General features: G+C 37.6%; 1 protein-coding gene across 6 annotated transcripts in view; it reads left to right on the top strand.

The window, feature by feature from the left end:
- LOC306843381 (tyrosine-protein kinase fynb) overlaps positions 1-15,805 on the top strand; it is a 62,281-nt gene that overhangs the window by 44,773 nt on the left and 1,703 nt on the right. For 3 of the 6 annotated variants that reach the window (XM_079374838.1, XM_079374839.1, XM_079374842.1), the window contains 8 exons: positions 117-215; positions 1,272-1,375; positions 2,793-2,942; positions 6,916-7,080; positions 11,034-11,213; positions 11,950-12,026; positions 12,438-12,591; positions 14,601-14,732. In XM_079374838.1, coding sequence (XP_079230964.1) covers positions 117-215; positions 1,272-1,375; positions 2,793-2,942; positions 6,916-7,080; positions 11,034-11,213; positions 11,950-12,026; positions 12,438-12,591; positions 14,601-14,732 — 1,061 coding nt within the window. Of the gene's footprint in view, positions 1-116; positions 216-1,271; positions 1,376-2,792; positions 2,943-6,915; positions 7,081-7,568; positions 7,725-11,033; positions 11,214-11,949; positions 12,027-12,437; positions 12,592-14,600; positions 14,733-15,805 lie in introns of all 6 variants that reach the window. The other 3 variants (XM_079374840.1, XM_079374841.1, XM_079374843.1) reach the window with 2 other exon arrangements.

Raw genomic sequence — 15,805 nt, 5'->3', positions numbered from 1 at the left:
GCATATGGAAGGACAGATGCATAGACAAGTCTACTAAGTCTGCTAAAAATAATTCTCAAGTTCTGCCATGACAAGAAGATAATGTGTTTTTCTCTGTCTTTGTCTGTTTGTGTCAGTGAGGGTGACTGGTGGGACGCCCGTTCTCTCACTACAGGAGGAACCGGCTACATTCCCAGCAATTATGTCGCCCCTGTGGACTCAATCCAGGCTGAGGAGTAAGTGTTGGATGATTTGTGTGTGTGTGTGTGTGTGTGTTAAGGGTGGGGGTAAAGTGATGTCATTTTAATCACTCTTACTTTAACCCATAGACCTCTCAGCAGGATTCATGACAAACCTCGGCCCACTCTAAATGAATCCAGATACAGATGCAGTACAGGGTGGTTCCTGACTGTTATTGCTAGGCAACATACGTGTTATTGTTTGGGACAAATTACAAAGACACTTCCCAAAAGTTGACCCATGTATTACCATTGTATCAGACAGTATCTGAAGATTCTTATTGAAATGATTGGATTTTGCCTTCGGAATTTTGACTGCATCCTGATTCTGTCGCTTTTGTGCCCAAATTAAATTGCAAACATAATTTTTTGAAGCAAGTTTTCCAGTCACTCCCCTATTTAGTTGTTTTAACAAACATGTAGTCCCACCCATTGGCAGAGACCACCACTGGTTGGGATAAATGTTGACATGTCAGACTGAAAACCTTTCTTCAGGAACCTACCAATTAATTGGCAAGGAAACATTTTAACACACACACACACACACAAACGTAAAAAATACCCTCACACAGCTTTAAGTTTGTTTCAATCTTAACAAATTTAAAACAGAGCAGGACCAATTTTGCTAAACATGAAACTTTTAATTATGGTGTTTCTCCTGTGATTTCCTAAGTTGCAATTTTCAAAAGCCAGATTGATGTCAGATGCTGGCTTAGTCTAACATGCGTAACTTTAACCAGAAGGAGATGTTTAGTTGATGAAAGTTTGCAGATGTTTTCTGCATTTTTCTGATGTTATTCGTAAGGCCTCTCAGATTGTATGTTAACATATAGAGCTGTAAAAATGTCTCCCAGCCATCCATATTTGTGATTAAGTTTACATATTTTCCTAAATAAAAAATTCCATTCATTGTAACATTATGAATATGACACATGTTTCACAGATTCAGAAAGAATGCATTCAGCAGATCCAAACAGGCCTGGCTTAATTAACAGTATTAAGAAATGCAGACTTGGAATACTTATAAAGACCCTCTTTCTCTTTGTCTCTCAGCTGGTATTTTGGAAAGTTGGGCCGGAAGGATGCAGAAAGGCAGCTTCTTTCTACAGGGAACCCGCGTGGCACCTACCTGATCCGTGAGAGCGAAACCACTAAAGGTAATAAACAACACTTACTGTACCACACAACAACATTAAAGGTGGGGTATGCATTTTTTCAAAAATGCAAGAAGTGGGACCTGTGTAAAGATCGGATCAGCTTTCCAGCGCTGGAGAGAACTCCAGGAGCGGGAAGGCCTGCGATCGGGCACCGAGGGTGCTTTGTTTCTTCTCGATAGGTAAGTAACATTAGTTTCACAGAACTAATCGTTTTAGTTTGTTTAAGTTTGTTTTTGTGATTTCAAATGTCAACATTGGCTACCAGAAATCACTTACAATATTCATTTTTTAAAACTAAAGTAAACTAGAGTATGACTATAAAATAGAAATTTTGAGTGAATTATTCTTTTAACGATTCTAGTTTCTAAATGGTTCTGTTGTGTTGTGCTGTATGCGTTTAGTTCAGAAAAAAGAAAAAAATGGCATAAAAATGAAGAAATGGCTCATAAAATTAATTGGTTCTATAATCGGCAACACTGGTTGTGATGTTTTTCTCTGTGCCATCGTAGTGCAGGAAACTACATTCAAGGTTTTCAAGGTTTAAATGGTATAGAGTGCAACAGGTGAGCTCTGCAAGTACAAAAACCATTCATTTTCTCCATAGGGGAGCTGATTTTTTTAACAAAAACTCGTGCCTAACAACGCCCTTCAGCTGTGATTTATTCACAATACAGAGTAACCAGGGTCAACAAAACCCTGAAAAAATATTAATTTATTTAATTTTGTATTATTTTGTTTAGTTATACTTCCAAACCCAACACCCAGTCACACACACACACACACTCATACTCACACAAACCATGTTGGCTGTCATGTATGTTTTGTTGACCCTGGTTACTCTGTATCTGATTTGTCACCTGTAAATATGACTTTTTAAAAGCATAATTCCTAGTGGAAAAATTACATTACCAATGATTGTGCAAAGAAATCGCAAAAAATAGCCACACACTCCCACAAAGCACTGCGAATGACTAAATTGAGTCAGTCTCCCTTGACTCTCAAACTACTTTTTCCAGTAAACATAATATATAATAAATATATACATAATCTACATCCTCAAATCAATAGTTTTATATTTATCCATCATATCATATGCAGCACTTGTGTTTCTTATTAAGCCGTCTTTTGTCTTATAATTGTCTTATAAAGTTTATAATGTTGCGATTCACATGGTTGGTTTGGTTCGTTGCTTTTAAAGCTTTAATAAAGTCTTTGATTGGGAACAATTCTTCTGGAACCTAGTGGAACCAGTGAAAAACAATCGGTTCTTTGTTCTCAGCCCTAACTGTGCTACACACAGCAGCATGTACTACACAACACCATCTACTGCATTGCACATCACTACTCTACAGTATTTCCCACACTGCACAATAATACTGCACGACAACAGCACTTCTGTTTTGTGTCTGTGTGGCAGGTGCCTTCTCTTTGTCTATCCGGGACTGGGACGATGTGAAGGGGGACCACGTGAAACATTATAAAATCCGTAAACTGGACAGTGGAGGATATTACATCACCACTAGAGCTCAGTTTGAGACGCTTCAACAGCTGGTCCAGCATTACACGGGTAACACACATAGACACGCTTCTCATTCCACACACCCAATACACAGAGCTCAGTATATCTCATTTCATAGTCTGACATGCAAAATGATTGTAAGCAATTATAGTTTATATCCCATAATGCCACAGTGCTTTTATAGCTCTCTACAGGAGGCTCTCTCTCTCTATCTCTCAATAGGATGTACTTTGTCTATGCACCAGTTAACATATTGACTGTTAATGCATCTAGAATGAGTCATATGGATTTTAGATAGCGTGTGCATTTTGCTTCTTCCATGACTGAGCCCAGAGAACAAACATACACACAGATACTCATAATAATACATCCTCGTGCTGACTTTAACTGTGTATCGGCGTCAGTTGCTGTGTTTCTCGTTGTTGACCGCCTTCGCTTTCAGAAGCAGAGCTTTGTGTTTGTCTTTGTAATGTTCCCTGTTACGGCAGTGCATTTAAAGACTCTGCAGTCTGTTTCTTCATTTGCTTCGATGGCTTGGTCCAAAACTTAAAGTGATTCCACCGGCCAGCCCTGTCCCCCTGGTCTCTTGTCACGTTGTATTATTTGGTGCATCTGAATCGTAAATGTGAAAAGTAGCATCAGCTGCTCTCAACTGTAGCTAGGTAACAACTCGGAGTGGGTGAATATCAATTCATAAATCCATCATTACTCTCTTTCAAATTATTCTGTATTGATCCACACAAAAAAAATATATGATCATAATTTAAAATTAGAATGATTAGTAATACTGTTTTATTTTTTGAAGTCAAATGCAGGACAAAATATTACATGTGCTATGCAGTGCGTATCATCTGCAGAGGCATATATAGCTTCAAAATGCATTTACAGTACAGGACACTACATACAAATATATTTGAAACAAAGTTTAATGTTGCTCCGATGGGGCATTTAATTTACGCAAAAACTTCAGAGCCGCATTTAGGATCATTATAGGACCCTGTCATTGTTCATGCTTATTCAGTTTTTATTATAGGCGTATGATAGTGCAGCTTTTCACAGGAGGGCCAGGAGTGAATTATTCACATATTTCGTTCGGAAACACTGATTCGTTCACCGACATGTCACTAAAGAAATTGTAATTCATCATCCAAATGAATGGAGCGGTTTAGTCCAAGTCTTCTGAAATGAACATTTCTGATTCACATCAGATCTATTTCCACACATGAATGAGGCTTGAAACAGAATCCATGTGCTTTTTCCTGCTTACACGTTTGTGGGTCATATCTCTGCCACAAGGGAGGAAAATCAGAATTGGGTCACTTGTGCCATGTACTGTAGTGTAAATGCGGCCTGTGATGTACAAATTTAATTTAAGCTTTTATTAACATATAAACACTGATCTTCACATATACATGGATCATATAAAATATGGCAAACAAGCTCCCAAGGTAAGTAGCCTTACGAAAATTAACTATGGTTTTATTATAGTAAAATTGTAGTAACCATGCTTTGTCTACCATTTGTATATTTACTACAAATACCCTGGTTAAACTATGGTTAGTGTTGCAAAACCATGGTTAATTTGTGGTTACCATGGTTTAACTATAGTAACCATGGTTTTTTTGGTTTTATTTGTAGTAAAACCATGGTTAATTTTTCGTAAGGGTAATGCTTGGACTTTCAGTGGAGTATCAGAAATTTCATTAAAAATATCTTTGTGTTTCAAAGATGAATGAAAATTGTATGGTTTCAGAATGACGAGAGTAAATGAAAGTAAACGATGACAGAATTTCCATTTTTGGTTGAACTATCCCTTTAAGAAATCCATTATACTAAAATAGGCTAATTATATGGTTACTTTAATACCAGTTTTGACCCATACTGCATTCCACATTAAACAAATCCCAGAAATCATTTTAAAATGGACTGGTGTGTGGCACTTTGTCCTGTAGTCAAACTTTAAATCAGGAGTGCTCAATCCTGTTCCTGGAGATCTACCTTCAGCTCCAACCCTGATCCAACACAACTGAACCAACTAATAATGATCTTCAGGAGCACTTGATAATTCCAGACAGGTGTGTTTGATCAGGGTTGAAACTGAATGTGTGACAGGGTGAAAAACTGAATTATGATGCTGATGGCTGGTGAGGCCGGATACATGCTCGGGTTCCTCGAGCTCAGAGCAGATGGTACTCAATGACTGATTCCTGAAATGATGCATCTGTTGGTGCCAAGTGTTCTGTTATCTCAGCTTTACAGTCCGGAGTAAACACTGCTGCAGTGTTGTAGGAAAATGCCAAACATTAACCCTTTGCTAAATGTCAAAACATGCCCAACAGGCATGTCCTATATCAGTCAATAAGGGGTAAACATCTCAAAAGAAGCTACAAAACAGTCCAGACTGAATGATTATTGCTGACCATCACAGTTTTTCAGTCAGTTAGCAGTAGGGCTGGGCAATATGGCCAAAAAAATTATCACAATTTTTTTTTTTTCATATCAGTGAATGTCAAATTTTTATTTCTTTCCACTTTAAAGGCCAGAACATGGTAAGCACTACCCCCGGTTTCACAGACAAGGCTTAAGCCTAGTCCTAGACTAAAATGTAAATCTGAGCTGTTTCAACTGAAAGAAACTTGCACTGACTGGTCTTAAAATATATCAGTCATATATCAGTCCCTTTTTTTGTCTCAAGATGCACTCCAGTAATGGTTTTTTTTTCTAAGCATGTTTATAAAAATTACTTAAATGTCCTTATTGAACTATGGCCTAGTCCTGGTTTAGTCTAAGCCCTGTCTGTGAAACCGGGCCTTAAATGTTTTTAAAATCTTTACACTTTTCCAGCCATTTTTCCTTAACAAAATAAATATCTTAATGGAACAAAATATTATTTGTTAGTTTCTGCATGCTCTAATGAGTGGTATTGTTTCAAATCAATAAACAGGTTTGTGTTGCCTGATAATAATAATTATAATATTACATTTTTTTGTCCCTTAGAAATGCACATTTGATAGTAGCTTGAGTTAGGATGCAGATGCAAATTTATGTTTATTATCAAAATCAGTAAAATCTGTAACAATTGCAGCAACCTAATTTTTTATGGTGAAATTTAATTATTATTATTTTATTTATTTATTTAATTTTTTTCCTTGGTCCTTCATAGTAGCATACATTTTGATCATGATAATCTCAGTTAAAACCGCATATTGCACCTCAATACCATGGTAAAAATGTAGGCTATATGGTTTCTAGGTATTTGTATGAAAAATATATATATTTCATAAAAATGCTCTGTTAATACATTCAATGCATATCTACATTAATAATGAAATTCAATATGAATATCCACATTTCTGACACAATACCATGGTGCAGTTAGTGTCACTACAGTAAATTCATGGTAAATGATGGTAATTTGTAGATTGAAAAGCCTTCTGACTGTATCGTTGCGCACAGTGTTTCTCCTGTGTGTCAGTGCTGTTTCATCTGGCTTTAAACTAGTTTGTCACCGAGTCATTTGTGTTTTTCACTGAGCTCAAGCTGTTTACTAGTGCTCACTTAACTGAGACTCATCAGTGAGTGAACATAAACGCATCTGCTCTAGTGAGCTCGCAACCGCTGCGCTGCCATTTGAACTTTAAGTCAGCGGATGAACGGTCCGTGTGGCGCTCTTCAAATGAGTCGCGCTGTTTTGTTCTTATCATTATATCGAGGAAAATTAAATCGCAATATTTATCGTTATCGATTTGTCGCCTAGCCCTAGTTACCAGGTTCTAGTTGTTGTTGTTGTTTTGTTCAAGAAGCCAATATGTCTTTGTTACAAAGTGAAAGAAATCATGCAGTGACATTAAGTGATTCATGAACAATTGCAGATGCCACTGAAAGAAACCTGCAACATGGGTTCACAAATTGCACGCTGTTTGCAGGTGTGACGCTAAAACTCTACACTGCTTCTGATGCTCGTCTTTTCTCTCTCTCTGACACTGTGTGTATCTGTATATGTCTGTGTGCACATGCTCAGAGCGGGCAGCGGGGCTTTGCTGTCGTTTGGTCGTCCCTTGCCACAAAGGGATGCCAAGGCTCACCGACCTGTCTGTCAAAACCAAAGACGTGTGGGAGATTCCACGGGAGTCACTGCAGCTCATTAAGCGCTTAGGCAACGGCCAGTTCGGGGAGGTTTGGATGGGTATGGCTCCTCCCACAGTGCTAAGCAACAGCCAACCAGGAGTGTGTTTCCCAGAAGCATCGTTAGCCAACTATGGTCACAAGTTCCATTGAAATCTATTGGTAATGACGGAACTTGCGCCCGCAGTTGCTTTTAGGAAACGCACCCCAGAGAGGGAGATGGAGTGAGGTCAAAGTGAGGGGTGGAGTTACTTCACAAAGTCTGGATATATAAGCTAGTTTATTTAAAACCAATCTTCCAGGTTCAATATGTGTTAAGCTCTAACAAAAGCATTTGTGTAATGACGATTGCCAAGTCATCCTTCTGGCTTTTAAAAAGCACACTCACAATAGATGTAAAGTGGGTCAATGTGTGCATCCATTTCAGGAATATTCAGACATCATGAAGTGACCGACCCTCTCAGAACAAGGTGACCACCCTCCTTCTCTCGCATTGCATGTTCCCCCATCGTCCGGCTAGTTAACCCCTCTACTCCTCCTCCTTTATAGAGAGTGCAGATGGTTTGTGCTTTAATTTAACCGGTGTGTGCATGGTCTACATCCCTGATACGGTGGGACTTAGCCATGACTCCTGGGAAATCGAACGCGAGTCTCTGACGCTGGACAGGAAGCTGGGGGCCGGTTGTTTCGCTGATGTTTGGTGCGGTAAGGCAGTTCCCACATTCTCTGATTCCACACAAACTTTGGCTTTAAATGAAGCTTGCAGAGAAGCATTTTCATCTAATCCTGTTAGTTATGAAATATTGGTTGCTCACAAACATTCTTATGACAATCTTCTGACATCCCTAAACCATTTCATTTCCACATTTATTTCTAATACATTTATTTTATTTTATCTTGAAGAATAAATTTTTTTATTTTTTATATACAGTCTATTAATGGTAACCATGGCTTACAAACTCCCGGCTGCAAAAACATCTGTAATATACTGTGTCAGTATATTAGCTCCGTGACTTAGGTCTTAACTCTCTGGGGTCTGAGGGGGTTTTGAGGTCCTGGAGAAGATTTGACATGCCCTGACATTTGTGCTTTTTCTTTTTCTTATAAACAGATTACACTGTATTCAGTGCAAACTGCTACAATAATATAATAATAATAATTAATAGCAATAGCAGCCTAATAAACCTGCTGCTGTCTAATTAATGTTAATCAAACAACAAAAGATTGAAAGTCACTAACTGCTCTCAAATGAATACTTCTTGCAGCTTTAATAAAAGTCATATTTCATTCATACAGTGTTGTATTTGACATTTGATTACATTATTCAGTTTCTGTATGTTTCTCACCTGAATAGCTTAATGTCAGACAGACTTACCGGAAACATTTAGGCCCGGTTTCACAAACGGGGCTTAGCTTAAGCCAGGACTAGGCCTTAGTTAAATTAAGATATTTAAGCAACTTTTACAAAAATGCCTTAGAAGAAAACATTAAGGTGTGCATCTTGACACAAAACAATGACACTGACATATTTTAGCATATGTCAGAGCAAGATATTTTCAGTTGAGACAGCTCAAACATGCATTTTAGTCTGGGACTAGCTTAAGCCTTGTCTGTGAAACCGGGGGTTAAAGCCCTGTTTACTTCATTTTTTGTATCTTTCTTCTGATTTATTAATTTGTTCTACTGCTTATTGGATGTTTCTTTGTTCTGACTCTTCTTGTTTGTCTTCAATAAGTTTGACAGTAACTTTTAAAATAAGCTCTATACGCATTGGATTAGTATTACCTGGTGACCTCTAGTCATTTGTAATAATTGCGGAGATTGTCTGTGATCTTAGTCCCGTGCGAATCAGCCATGTCTGTCATTTGTAAAGTAAAAATCCCCCCGCAAATGCTACCATATTTCACCGAACACCGAGGTCCTGTTACAATATTAGTCCCGTGCGAATAGGCATCTCTGTGACTTGGCCAGGATTTGGCAGTATCCTATCATTTTTTCAAGGTTTTTGTTTCCTGTGCATCTTTTTATCCTTCTTTCGCAAAGAATGGAGGCTGTGTTGGAGTGTTTGCTAGTGTTTTGGGTGCTGGGTCCTATAGCTTTACACAATAGAATTATACAAATTGCAGAAAGAGAAAGCTGAAAAACAACAGAAGAGCAAAAAAAAAGACTGAATGGATGTATAGCAGTATAGCAGCATGCGGTCGGGAACATTCTTCTGTTTATAATGTTACGCAAAGCCAGTATATTTATATATATTTATATATTTAAATAAGTCAGTAAATTTGAGTAAAATCACAGGCCTTGCTTATCCCGTGCGAATGTGCCAGATAATACTAATCCTGTGCGAATAGGGCTAGAGTCTTAAAAACCAGCATAAAACAAAACATTTCGTAAGTCTATAAAAATCATGATATTATATTTTTGCCACATCACCCACCCCTAATCTTTTTTTTTTTTTTTTTTAAACCTGTCTGAGAGTCGTGGTTATTATCAACTGTTGTAAAAGAGCAGTTTAAAGATTCTTCAGATTTTAATTTTGCATACAGGTTTGGAGGGTGAGCAGACAATGCCATATTTTCATTTGAACTATTTCTATTATTAACATATTAATGAATTAGTCCAGAGGGCTCTTGCATCAAGTCTTTGGTTTTACCCCTTCATTACTGACAGAAAACCATTTATTTTTACCCATTCCATGCACAAGGATTAGATGAACATGTGAACTTGCCATTGATAATATAAATTTCGCAAAAAAAAAAAAAAAATGTTTTTTTTTTTTTTTTTTTTTTTTTTTTTTCACAAGAACAAACTTTCCTCGAGGTAAACTCTAGAGCTAATTTCTGCACACACATTTTTCAAATTTGTTTTGATAATTATTGTAAGAGCTTCAGCGATTCTTCTACGCCAGTGAATGGAGGTAAGAATAAGGACAGTAAGTATCAAGTTGAATTATGGGTGTTTATCATGACTAATGCCCCAGGAGATTTTTTCTTCTGTTCCACACCTCTGTTAATCACAAGCGGTCTTGTTCAAGATAAGTGTGGTTGTGTGCTCATCTCTCACTTTCCCTGTAGATGTGCATCCAAAAATATCACCTGAATCTGCCTATTATAATTATTGCCTTTAGGACACTGCTGGTATTCAGTTTTTAATGACCAGAGGCACACAGATTAGTGTGTGTGTGCAGATTTTAAAAACCAGGTACCGCATCAGATGTAACCGTTTGAGTACCACCTTGGCATTGCCTGCAAGTAAACATGAGATGATGTTTGCAACATTGTCTTCTGTAATCTGAAGTATTTCAAGTTGGGAAAAAAAAGATATTTAATGGACAGTAAAGCACTTTAATTATTATAAAAACTCCATCTGCCATTGGTCAGATTGGTTGCGCCAGTGGCAGAGTTCAGGGTTGGTTGGGATGCTCAGATGTCTCTATTAATCTAGGATTGCAGAAGGCATTTTAATACCCAATAAATTACAAACTTCAAATGATCAGAATATCCACCATTGCAGTGTCGTTTAAAGGCAAGCAGATTCCAGTGCTGTGGATTTAACAGTTTCTTTTTCTGTCTGTTGAAATTCCCTACTATGTCCTGCAGAAAAACAGCCATAAATCACAAGTATTATGTACATCACACAAAAAAATTTGTTGCAAAGTAAAAATATCTATATATACTAAAAATAGCATACTGAAGATTGCATAAGAACCATGCACACTTTTAACAAGTTGCATTCAGCACAAATTTGTGTTGATCTGCATAATTAATTTAAGAGTGCTAAAACAATATAGAAAGTTAATACAAATAAACAATGCTGTAAATGGGCACAATTAATTCATTGTAAATTCCCCATCAGTGTACTTGTGTGCTAATGGCTGCTTTAATTGCAAATTAATTTTGCATGAACGAGGAGGCTGAACTTTTTTTGGGGTGCATGAAAGTCATTTTGTGGCATACAGTTCCTCTAGGAGCTTTGTGCAGTTGCATTGACTCTCTGCTGTGTGGTTTCTGTCAGGCACATGGAATGGCAACACTAAAGTGGCTGTGAAGACCCTGAAGCCGGGAACCATGTCTCCAGAGTCCTTCCTGGAGGAAGCGCAGATCATGAAGAAATTACGACATGATAAACTAGTGCAGCTCTACGCTGTCGTTTCTGAGGAGCCCATCTACATCGTCACTGAGTATATGGGAAAAGGTCAGCCGTCGTTCTCATAGTAAAAGTGAAGAGAATGGGTTAACATGAGGACAGACATAGAATGTATCTATTTTAGCAACACTGATGGGTTTTGTAGGCCTAACTGAAAAAAAAAATCCAATTAAAGATAAATCAGGATTGAAGGTTGATGTTCTAACCTTAGAAATTGTCACTTGAGGACTCAAAACACTCTGCTTTATTGGACAGAAAGAAAAAGAAATTATAGTGGGCTAAATTTAATTTGAAGAGCTGTAATGGAGGAAGCAGACATTTAACCTAATACTGCTAGAAAACCTAGTGGACAGTTGATGGAAAAATTCCTGAACTCCACAAATATTACGCAGGTATGAAGATGATATTACGAAGATTACGCAGGTACACTCTTAAAACTAAAGGTGCTTAAAAGGTTCTTCACAGCGATGCCATAGAAGAACCATTTTTGGTTCCACAAAGAACCATTCAATCGGAGGTTCTTTAAAGAACCGTTTTTTTCTTACCTTTTTATAATCTGAAGAACCGTCTTTCTCCATAAAGAACCTTTTCTGAAACAGAAAGGTTCTTCAGATGTTAAAGTTTCTTTTTGGAACCATTCAGACAAAAAAGGATCTTCTATGGCATCGTGAAGCACCTTTATTTTTAAGTGTGTGTGTGTGTGTGTGTGTGTGTGTGTACACACGTACTTATAGCAGCATGTCCCTTGTTTTGCTGAAGCTAACGTGTATGTTGTATGTTTTAGGAAGTCTTCTAGATTTCCTGAAGGACGGGGAGGGACGGGCCCTCAAGCTGCCCAACCTCGTCGACATGGCGGCCCAGGTACAGCAACCTAATTTAAACCTGATCTACAGTGGTCCCAGAAAATATTTAGACACTACAGCCACAAAAACAGCAAACCACCATTTATTTCAAAGAAAGATAAAAATAGGTATACTACTTAAAATAGTGTTTGGGGCCACTGTAGATCAATGATGTAACAAATACAGGAGGATGAAAATAACCCTGCTTTAAATCACTGGGTCTGAAAAGAATCTGTTCAGGTCCCTATTGTGTGTGTGAAGTGATATTATATTATTTTATTATATGTAGGTCTCCTATCATGCTATATCACACTGTAACACACAGAAGGCAATATTTCTTAGTTTAACCTCAAGTGACTTCAGCACTAGGCTATTCCTTAAGGATTTGACTTTGCTCAGCAGATTTCAGTGTAATTGTTTGTGCATTCAGGTGGCTGGAGGCATGGCCTACATCGAGCGGATGAACTACATTCACAGAGATTTGCGCTCTGCTAACATTCTGGTTGGTGATAGCCTGGTGTGTAAGATTGCTGACTTTGGCCTGGCCAGACTCATTGAGGACAATGAGTACACTGCCCGACAGGGTAAGAAACGCACCATCTGGACACATACATATATGAATTGTTTTGGATGCTGTTGCCCCCCACCCGCCATCCAAAAGAAATAGTTGAGTCTTTCATCATGTTGTTCCAGAAGTCACCATTTATCAGTGGAACACAAAAGTAGAATTGTGACCCGTGCTGGCAAAATGAGTCGGAATGAGCACGGGATAATTTTGAGCTACAGACAAAAAAGAGTGAAAACCCTCGTTTAGCAATACCAGTGCTCCAAATAGTAATTAAACATCTAAAATGATCTTTATTTGTACGTTATCTGAGAGGAGTACCTTTTTCTCGGAGCTCGCTTCTCGTGCTGCCGCTGACTGACCGCTTCCCTATAAATATACACACATACTGTATACACAGAATTACAGTATTTGATTAGGCTATTCATGCAAACAAAATCTGTCATGTCTTAAGTGAACGCTTGAAAACATCAAACATATTAGATCCGTGCAGTACAGTAGGACTTACTATATAGGCCATCTGTCTCATTAATGTAAGTCTAACGATAAAAGAAAAGATCACTGCTCTTGATTGAACTGCTTTTGTAATTTTAATAATCAGTTTATTTGAAATGAACACACTGGAGTGATGGAGTGATACTTGAATACGTTTGTTTAGATGTAAAATGAAAAAAGTAATGCACTAGGCCTAGTTGCTTCTTTCTTATATTTGTTCTACTGTTGTTGTTTTGCATCAGTTTTTATGCATCATTTTTATGCATCGATATAGCAATTAATATTAAGAAAGGAAGTGGATTCAAACTGGTGTAGCTGTCATTTTTCGTCTGATTCCAGCAAATCATATATCATTTTTGAAAATTTGCTCATTGTGGCTCATTTTGCCAGCACAGGTCATAACTTTTCTGAAGATATTATTTACAATATTCTAAACAGGAGATGATTTTTTTTAACAAAACTCAAATCTCAGATTGTTTGTTTGTTTCATAATTAATTATGAAATCTGTTTAATAACACTCAAGTGAAAACCACTGCCAAATATGATTGTGCTCTATAGATACCATCTTAAATGAAACATAAAAGTATATGGTTAGTGTTAGATGGCTGCCCAGTTGTTCAGTGATGTGAATGCCAAAGACATTCAAATCCTGAAAAGCATACTTTTATTTAAGAAAACAAGGTGTGTTTGCGTTCTAGTCCATGGATATATGCTCCACATTTTATTTTGTGATTTGATCAATTTTACTCACACATTTTGGCATCTCTGCTAGATAAAGAGGCTTTTTTCATTGGCAGACTGTTTATCCTGTTTCTGTGGTGCAGAGAGATAGCAGCCAAAGAGGCTGCGGGAGAGTAGAGGACAGTGAGCCTCTTAGAAAAAGTTACCTGAAATGTCACAATTTCTTTTTCAATAAAATGGCCAAGCAAAAGGAAGAGCTGGCACAATCCCATGAAACGGTCTTGAATATGAAATGTTCATCGCACACAAAAGTTCTGCCACAAAACTGTCTGCGTTGTTTGTGCCAGAATCCGCCATTTCTGAAAGCAAATCGTTTCACAATTGATTTACAGATTAATTAATCTTATACAGCAAATTGAGATTTGATTGGATTGTGAAAAGTGAACTTTGTTATTATCGGTCAACACTGTATACATCAGCAGAAAAGAAAAGCTGTTTCAGAAGAGCAGCAAATTATTAAATCTTGTTTTAGAATAATGTGATCTGATGAATTGTACACAATAAGATACATATTAGGAAAATAAATGTGAAGTCAGAGCGTTATATTGTGGGCAGCACTCCAAACATATATAGTGTAGCTCAGCTGCACCCTTGGGCACCTTAAGATCCTCTGTCTCTGGTCTCTAATTATCTCCTGTCTCTTATTCTTCTGTCCATGTGAAAGACGTGTAAAAATAAGTATATTTTGATTTCATGATTTCAAAGTAGTTAGTAGCTGACCTTAAGAAAAGATATTCCAGTGCATGTTTATTTTAATACATCTCTTTCTTTCTCCTGTGTCTGTATCTCAGGTGCAAAATTCCCTATTAAGTGGACGGCTCCTGAAGCAGCTCTGTATGGGAAGTTCACCATTAAATCTGATGTTTGGTCTTTTGGAATCCTGCTTACGGAGCTGGTCACTAAAGGCAGAGTTCCATATCCAGGTAAATCTTGAAGCAGGTGCTCTGGGTGATCCCTAGGTGTATTGTAAAATGAATGTAAAGTTCTGTTATGAAACTCTAGATGGTGCAGACTGATAGGTTCTAACTCAGTCTGACATAATGACATTATTATTCACATGGTGCAGCTGATTTTTGTTGCATCAGCAGCCAATCACCTCGCTGCTCAACATTTAAATACTTGGCCATTGTTTGCAGTAGCACACTTCAGAAACCCTCCACCTTCCCCAGCTCCACCTGAATAGAGTTTTTTCATGTATGTTATATGTGCAGCAGCAGTATTTCTTTCATGTTCACAGCAGCATGTCTGTGGATATATTGGCAGTAGCAAGTCTTGGTCCTTGCAGATCTATTCCACCAAGGCCAAACACATTAACATTACTATGAATATTATCTCTCTGAGAGATCACGGCAGAACTAATGTGACCTTCAAAAAAAATGCATAAAAAGCCCAAACTATCTGACCTGCGTTTAAAATAGGTGTCTTTTGAAGATGCAGTTTGTGATATTTCATCATTTCTGTAAACCAAAATACTTCTAAACCTTTAAAGGTGAAGGTCTTTGCTGTCACTTACCCCGATTTCTGAGAGGCATGTCCAGTCTCAGATTTTATTTTTCCATTTTATTTCAAACTGACTCTGCTGTATCCACACCTTCAAGTTTTTTTAAATAATTTCTCTCAGACTCTTAAAAGATGAGATGCTGAAACTGTGATACATGATGAATTACTGTAGATATACACAAATTCTAGAAAACAAATCCAGTGATCTTGGCTGGAATGTAGGGTAGAAATGAAGGCCGTCGTGTCAACGCAGTATTGCATCATCCACAGATGTTTGCAGGCGTTTCTCTCTCATTCTTGTTGAAATATGGCCATGTCCCTCATGATGATGATGGCTTCATAAGTGCAGTTCTAAACCCCCCCCCCGATCTGATATTGCCTGGTTTGATTGACAGATTGATGGTCTGTTTTTATCTCCCCAGTTATTGTTGCAAAATGTACTTTGCAACATGAGTTCATGCATCTCTTTATTAGTGTTTCTGGTTCAAACGTGACT

The sequence above is a fragment of the Barbus barbus genome (assembly GCF_936440315.1).
Source record: "Barbus barbus genome assembly, chromosome: 24".
NCBI classification, from domain to species: domain Eukaryota; kingdom Metazoa; phylum Chordata; class Actinopteri; order Cypriniformes; family Cyprinidae; genus Barbus; species Barbus barbus.
The sequence above is the reverse complement of the archived record's forward strand: the minus strand, read 5'-3'. Positions and strand labels throughout refer to the sequence as shown.